The sequence below is a fragment of the Chaetura pelagica genome, unplaced genomic scaffold (assembly GCF_000747805.2).
Source record: "Chaetura pelagica isolate M959 unplaced genomic scaffold, ChaPel_1.0 scaffold364, whole genome shotgun sequence".
In the NCBI taxonomy this organism is placed as follows: Eukaryota; Metazoa; Chordata; class Aves; order Apodiformes; family Apodidae; genus Chaetura; species Chaetura pelagica.
Genome location: NW_009953089.1, coordinates 559,003 through 567,643, shown reverse-complemented (window position 1 = coordinate 567,643; position 8,641 = coordinate 559,003). Strand labels below are relative to the sequence as shown.

General features: G+C 36.2%; 1 protein-coding gene across 1 annotated transcript in view; it reads right to left on the bottom strand.

Annotated features, from left to right (window-relative positions):
- Nucleotides 1–354: 354 nt before the first annotated feature.
- Nucleotides 355–8,641, bottom strand: part of LOC104388207 (chromosome unknown open reading frame, human C3orf67) — a 59,425-nt gene continuing 51,138 nt past the window's right edge. The window contains exons 15-16 of the mRNA XM_009997036.1: nt 3,701–3,792; nt 355–467 (exon numbers count right to left, since the gene is read on the bottom strand). Coding sequence (XP_009995338.1) covers nt 355–467; nt 3,701–3,792 — 205 coding nt within the window. The remainder of the gene's footprint in view (nt 468–3,700; nt 3,793–8,641) is intronic.

The following is an 8,641-nucleotide window of genomic DNA, read 5'->3' as shown; positions in this document are numbered from 1 at the left end:
GCAAGTTTTGACTTATTTTTTTATTTGAGTAAACCCATAATTTACAGAAAAACACCACAAACCTTCTTACATTTATTTGTTTCCATATAGAACCTTTGAATATTAAAATTAAATTAGACTGTCTTAAGTCTAAGAAAGTCTATAATGTTCTAAGTCACGAGGGAACTTTTATATTATGGGATCTACTGCATTACAACTTAATATAAAACTATAAAAATAAGACACTATTTTAAAAATATATTAATTTATTTGCAAAAGTATTGGTTAAGTCAAGTTTTAAGTAATTGATACAGCTCAGTCACACCTTACAGTAAGGGATTTTTGAATACAAAATGACATCCTCTCATGATCTGACTATGCCAGTTCATAGTACTTCCCAGAATTTGGATCAAAGTAACAGTTCAGACATGGATCATACAAAAGAGTCAAAACTTCCTCATCTTCTTCAGCATGGAGGTCATTTTCACCTGTGTCAAGTGGGAAAAGAATAAATCACTCTTACTCACTTAGACAATAACATGGAAATATCTTTCTGTCAGATGTGACAGAATGTCTCTTCAAAGTGTATGATCTTCTGACTTCTGAATTGTTACCTTCAAGACAACAGCAATTCACAGTTTCATTGTATTTCTGAAGACTTGTATTCTACCAAGGTGAAATGGTGTCAGTTAAGAGTTTCCTTAACAACTGGATGTCACAGAGTCCAATGGAATAGTTCATCAGAAGTACTTTTACTGATAGTGGATCCAAGCATCCCTAAGTGATATTTTTCTCAACAACCTTCACAAACAATAATGCTTCAGTACAAACAAAGACAGGCAGTGAATACTAAAGGCCTGCAAGAATGAAAGGATCTGAATGTCTGGTATACCATATTATCTAAATGTGCAGTATATGTAAATCTATACAAAAGAGCTTTCAATACCTGAGAGGAAATCAGATTTTTTCAAACAATAAACATTTCAAATCTAAGTTGTCTAAAGTGTTGCAAAATGGAAGAATGCTTTCAGGGAACAGAAATTAATCCTTAGCCTAAAATACACTGATAAAGCCTTACAGACTTTTATTACAGATGTTTTATAGAGTCCTTTTCTAAACCTGTCTGTCTTTCACCTAAGCTAAATCCAAGTTCTATGAGCTATAGCTTTTTGATAGGAAATAATTCACAGCTCAACGGAATCTGTATTTTGAATTTCATCATAAATGTTCATCTTTTCCTCAGACTGTTAATACAAATTGAATGCTTTTTGTGGCCTAACACTTCATAATAAGTAATGGCCTGTTATGCCAACAGCAGCAGTTTCACAATGCTCAGGATCTATTTGAAGCCAGGATCACAGAACAATATATAGGTTACATTATCTAGAGACCAGAAAGTAGGTTGGTGCACTTTATGTTGACAGAAGAAGCCTGCATTTGATTGTCTGGGAGGAGATTCCAGTTTTGTTTCCTCAGTAGCATTAAAAAATGCCATCAGAAAGAAACCATCTCTTATGTAACCACACAGGTTAAAAGGTGAAGCTAAATTGTTGTCCTCCTTGCTACGGGTACTTCATAAGGCCTGGTAAACTGAATGGGATTAATGAAGATACTTTGGATAGCTTGGGAAAAATTATGCAGTGCAGAAAGAAGGTGTAGAACTGGATGGCTTTTTCTACCCTTCCAATCATAGTGAAAAAGGAAATGGTATTTGTGCCTCATTCCCTCACACAGCCTCACGTTTTCACCTGAAACCACGTTTTTATCTCCACTCAGTTCCTCCTTTCATTATTTTGCTTTTCCCTGCATATGCTTCTCTTAAAAAATAATTCTCTTTTATTCTTCAAGCTTGAATCTCCATCTATTTCTACCTCAGAACTGGCCTCTCAATAGACTCCCTGGGTTGATTCAGGAATAAGTTCTCCAGACTCCTCAGGGGTATCCCTCTTTCATACCAGAATTAGATTGCACCCAGGACTACCTGGGTGTTATGTTGTTACAGCAATAATTCCCTGCATCTATTTTCATGTGAACAAGACCACAGTTTAGTTTTCTAGATGTATCTTCTTTTTAAAGTTAGGCCTCTTTCTTTCAGCATCTCACAGTATCTCCAAATGCATCTGAAAAGGTCACTTGTGTTCTTCTACTTCTAAAAAGGAAGTATTAATCATATTCAGTAACATTGTTCTACAAAACTTAGCTACTGTGTAAAGGTTATGTTAGAAGGCATCTTTCCACTTTCAAATATATATTGTGTGCAACCTGATTGTAGGAATGGCTAAATTAATGGATAAAGAAGTCACTTTCAAAGGAAATTTCCACAGCTGTTTAAGAATTAAAAGACTTTTAATAAATATTCTAGTGCTATAATATAGCTTTTTCTTTAAGGATAGTTTTAGATAAAATTACTACCTTGAATACACTATGATTCACTACAGATTTTCAGTACTGATAATATGCTTTTGTTATCCTGCAATACTTGGAATACTGGAAAACTGAAAACACACACACAACCTTGTGACGCTTCAGTCATTTTCCAGCATGAGAAATAACTCATTTTCTAATGTGAATAAAAGAAAAGAGGTGAATAGGGCAGCAGAATTTTCTGGAATGAATTTGAGCATTTAGTCTGTTGGTGAGATCTGATACTTATCTGGCAGTAATAAAACAGTTCTTTTGTCACACAAATAACTAAACTCAAGTTTAGGGGGGAAAAAAAACACAAAACCAAGCTTTTTTCTGAAGTACAAGAGATGTTTCACAGGACTAGACCTATTCAGCACCTCTTTAAAAATCAAGATTTTTTTAAAACAAGGTATCTAGGAAAGCAAACAGACTCTAATGTTGATGGGTACAATCTAAGCTGATAAGCAGATATTACATGACACTGCATTTTCACACACCACCATATTATGTCCAAATTGAATTTCGCTGTAATATTCATATAATAATTACAAATACTTATTTTTGAAAACATTCCCAATTTGAGAGGCATAATCCATTTTAGACAGTGAATCACTGAGACATCTTTGTCACTTGGGCAGCCAAAAAACACAGGTCAGATTTATGAGCTTTCACATTCAATTCCCCGGACTTGAAGAAAAATGTAGATATCTACCCTGTTTCCTAAGACAACCAAGAAGAAAAAAAAGGGTATTTGAAGAAAAGCAGGTATTTGTTTTACTCAATTGTTGTTGACTTTCCAGTTCCAACTAAGTTCTTTGCCATTCTCTAATCAAACTCTATTAATCAACAAAAATTTCTAACATTTCATGTGGTGACAACAGCCTTTACTCAGGAAATGATGCTTAGATTTCATTTCAGGCTAAATCAGAAATTTTTCTTCATAAGAGAAGTCTCACTTACACAAGTAATTGTACTTCTGAATAAGAATGTTTAGTCTTTGCATTCTTTATTTCATGGGCTTGCCATCCCCACTACTATAATTTCCTTATTTTAAACAAACAAGATGCATTTTTTATGAGTTAAACTCTATCAGGCTGGAATATTAGAAAATTGCAACTGTGTAAGCTATTCTTCTATCAGAGGCCAATAACACTGCACGGAAAATTTTGCTTGGGCTGAGAAGAATAAATAAAAGAACTTGGAACCAAACCATAACAGTATAAAAAATTACAAAAAGGCAGCACTAGCACTAGAGAAAGAGCACTGAGAAATGTCTTTCTATCCAGGTCCTTTAACTGTCTTCATAAATTCCTACCTGGAATACTCTGATTTTTTGAAGATTCAGTGTGTTCTCCCAGTTGTTGGCTTCCAGGAATGATGGGGGGGCTGAAGACATTCAACCAATCCCTAAAAAATACAAATCAAAATATTATTCATACAAGCAAGGTTGGTGTTTCTATTTGTCCTAATTCTTCATTATTTAACAAAAATTCAAAGGAAACTGAGGGTTGTCAAGTGTGATGAAACAAAATCTAGCTGGATTTTATGATTATAAAAAGAAACTTTACAATTAATATCATTCTTCCATGTCGAGCCTTCCTACCTTCCTTAGCCTTTTCAGCTCTTCTGTTCACACAACACATCTGTGTTTTAGGGCAGGTTTTCTTTGCAGATTTCAGCTGTTTTCCTCTCTCAGCAAGAGGTGCCCATGAGATGTGCTCCACAATCCACAGAGCTACACTCTGAAAGCCTTTGGGACTCAGGAGAGTCTTTTTCTGAGACATAAAGACTTGGTATGATCCACCTGAGTTTGATGAGAGACTGTGGGGGCCAATTTGATCACAAATCCTCACCTTCTCTAATGAAAAAGGCTTCAAGCCAATCACACGAGATGTGCTTGCTTGTCATGAACTTTACACTTGTCAGCTGTGGTGCATCTTTCACGGCCTGGATGGTTGGTGAGTTAGAATTCAGCTGAGACATGAAATGGATGACACCAACAGCGTGACACCAGCTCAGCACTTGTGAGCTGTGGGTTTCTATAAAATCATTTCATCTTTCCAGTTTAATTTAACATTTTTCAATAAGAGGATGGAATTAGCAAGTCAGAGCTGAGCATAATGTACCAACAGTTTTCCAGTGTTTTGAAGAAGGAAACTTTGGATTGAGTCAGGATCTTACTGTTGATAGAATGGTTGAAAAAAAACACTTTATTAGGTAAATACCTTATAAACAATTGTTTGTAACAATTGTAGCATCATTTTAGCTACTGACAAGACTACATCTTCTCATATCCATGTATCTATTTTGATTCTGCAAAAGTTTTGATGAGATCTTTATCTTAGAGGAGGGAGCATGGACCTTCTTCACCTACTCGATTTAATAGGCAGTTTATGCCTCTCCTGGTCACTACTTTGGGATAGATTTAAAATACTATTTTCACATTATCATGCATTCATTCAAAGTTCAATGTTGACTTCACATACACCACTTTATGATGCACTGTCTCTGATTATTCTAGCTGAAAAAAAGAAAAATAGATCAACTGCTTTTATTGTTATTGGTTTTTATTGCACACTGAGCTTCAGACTTGCTCTAGAAAAGGTGGGTAGGAAACACCAGAATCAGAGGTCACTTGTATTATACTATCAATCAGAGAAAGTTAGCCCTGAAAGGACACATTTAAGTCACAAAGTTGAGACATTCCTTGTGCAGGTGACTGTGTCTTGTAATTCTTTTCAGATATGCAACTAATCTTTGTACAGTGTGCACAAGGTCCCATCTCCCCTCTGCAACAGGAAAGAGTTTAACACATTAAAGTTTCCATTTAATCATTGCCTAGACTAAGTAATTGCAAGTTAACACTTGAGCACAGAGTTCAAGGGACCTCAGTAGATCATCTCATTTTAATACAACTAGATCCATCCTTTTTGAACAACCTACTTCACTGCAGGGCAAGGGGAATTGAAGGGAAAAGGGGTCTTGAAAATTCCCTTATGTTTGCTTCATGCTGGTGGGAACAGTGCATCTCTACCAAGCAAATTACACTTGGTTTGGGGTTGGTTCAACTTATGTTTGGCTGTGGCTGTTCCAACAGCTGGCACAAAAACATTATGCATGCAAACTTGTGATAGAGACTGGAGAGATTAGCCAGAGCTGTAGAGTTAACTCCATCACCCATGGCTTCCTCTAGAAGGGATGACATTTTCCAAAGCTTGACAGATTTCTTTATGTTGCCAGACTGTAACAGTCTCAACTCAATTGTCCAACACCAAGTAAACAGGTAATATACTTCTGCTTTCTGAAAAGCCTCATGTAAGATTTGCTTCTGACAGAGAAATCTGGCAAGGCTCAGTCATGTGTTGTAATTGCTCAAGAATGCCAGTTGCTTTTTTTCCTTTTTTGTCTTTTCTTGTTAGTTTTTCTGCTACTTCTGGATTTGCTACTGATTCCACGTCTCCTGTTGGCATGTACACATAATCTGGGGTGAAACAGGGGACAACCACCTATCTGTTTGCAGTCAAAATGGAAAAAACTAATTTTCTGCCTCAGAAAACAGAACTGCTGGTGTAGAAAACCAGCAAGTAGTATAGCAGATTTAAAGGAAGTGATTGAATTTCCCATCATTCCAATATGTAAAAAACATACTTTAAAATTTCTTTATACCATCATATTATTTTCACATACGTGGCCAACTTCACCACCAACCCTACTCCTCTTCTGCTGTTCAGTTAATGCCAGTGAGACTTGGGACAACTAATCCACAAAGCACTGGAACAGACTGCCCAGGGAGGTTGTGGAGTCTCCCTCACTGGAGACATTCAAAACCCACCTGGATGAGTTCCTGTGTGATGTACTCTAGGTGACCCTGCTCTGGCAGGGGGGTTGGACTAGATGATCTCTCAAGGTCCCTTCCAGCCCCTATGATTCTATGATAGCAATATGCTTGCCTAGACATCTCATTACTAGCACTCTGTGTTGTGTCTCCCCACATTTGCATTCCCTGAATACATCAAGACTCCTTGTTCACACTAAAGCTTCAAAAGCTTTTAGAATTACAGAGGTGGAATATATTTTCCATGTCTGCCACTGGCAGGTGTGGATTGTGCTGCCTCAGAACCAACCAGCACAACAAGACTTACTCCAGGATCTGACCATGCTCACAGGATGTGGTCAGTGAGCACAAAGCAGGAGCACTGACCTTATTCCCACAACTGCACTGAAAACTCAGCATCAGCAAAACAATCTCTTGGAGAAACTGTGACAATTTTAGAGAAGGTAAGGACTATTAGTGCTAATCTCCATCTCTGCTTGCCAAGCTACCCTTGCTTCCAGATTGACTACATCTGTTTTAAAGGACAGTCATGTTGGAGATCCAGAGAAGACCTAGAATATTTCTGCTAGGAAGGCTGCTGAAGCAAAAGTGGTGCAAGTAGAGAGGAGAGTCAATGCTTGCTTCTAAAGGAGTTATCTCAATCAGACCAACAAATTTAATTAACACAGTAATATTCAGCTATTCAAACCCCTCCCAACAAGACATCAAAGCACTACAATATTTGGGATTAACTGTTGACTTAATATTACTTTGAAGGTTGAAACATTTTACACAATATATATTAAAAACTGTTTCATCACTTCCACATGTTACCTAACAATGTCTAAATCAACTTTTCCTAAAGTATTGAATTTTTTTTTTCAAATCTCACCGGTGCTGAATTGTTCTTGGCTAAATTGCAGTAGAAAGCAGCTACTGGCAGTTGATTGAGAAACCTTTGCAAGGTGGGATTACAGTGGTAATTCTGACAGATGCTGTTCTCTAGCAGGCAAGACAGACTTTTCCACCATGAAACCTGCAGTTGCTTTTAGGAAGCAATTAAGGTGTGTGTGAGAGTGAGCCTGGGAGTTAATTAAAAGCCAAAACAAAAAGAAATTTTAAAACTTTGTAGACCTTGCCTAAAAGTAGAGCCCAGCATGGAGACAATGGGCACCATTCTGAGAAAAGCAGACTATGGTCCTATTGTTTTTTATTCTGACTGACTGAATAATATTTTTGAGGGTAAATTTCTTTAAGAAGCCAGTTTATCTCCTTAAAACAGAAAAGCTCATCATGCATTCTGACTAATTAAAGATACTCTATGCTATCAGTGCCTCCAGCTGCAATCAATATAATCAACATGCAATAAACTCTGTAGAGCTTTCCTAGTAACAATGTGGAATGTAAAGCATTGTCTTTTGACATTGTGAGTTGCATTGAAGGCTCAGAAGAGCTTCCACACACATTTCAAAGCATCGTGCACCTGAAATACTTACCCTGAAATTCTTCATTATTGTGAAAGTTATTCTTCATACCAAAATATAATTTAAAATGTTGTATAATCTTGTTATATTGTGGTCTTTCCTTTGAAAATGCTTTCAAAAAAGAAGAGTCATATCTTGAAATATTACATGATAGCTCAACTGTGATGGAAAGCAAAATAATCTTTTGGACCCAGGAACATTGTTTTCAGTTTTATGACAGTATATTAAATTTTGTAGCATCCATCAGTAGTATTTGTGGAGAAAATTACTGATGCTCTTTATTAAGCAGCACTATTAATTACAGTGTATCAAAATCATTACCATAAACAGAAATCCAAAGAATCAGTGTGGTTTGATTGAAAACTTAATGGACAACTTTGATACTTCAATTTTTTTTTACAGATTTGTTTGCATTTTAGTCTATACTACTGGCTGGATGGAGAAGATTGCAAATCACTTTGATATAAAGATTCTTAACTCTTCCGTGAATTGAGATAACTCACTTCAATACATTTCTTTTGGATCAGATTTCATTTGTATGATGAAAATCTGTAGGATAATTTAATCCACGTTACTAAAAAAAAATGAAAATGATTCTAAGTCTTCGTATGTTATTGTCCAATAATCTATACAGGAATTAAAAGGAATATTCAAATTATGTGCTCAGCCTGGCAATAGAGTTAAAAAATGCTAGGCAAGGGTTGGCTACATTATATCAAATCAGGAATTGAAAAACATCAGTTTTGTATCATTAAGAACACATCAAATCGACAGGCTGTTCAGCATCTTATGAGTACAATCAATTAAGAACTCAAAATATGATATTTAGCTGTATAAACTACTTAGTAAACCTTTATGAATACCCAAGGGGAACTGGCAGGTGCCTGAGTGATAATAAAAGAAGCACATTTGCTAAATTTTTACAGTGGCTACTTTGACTTTGTGGAGGGTCAGAGAA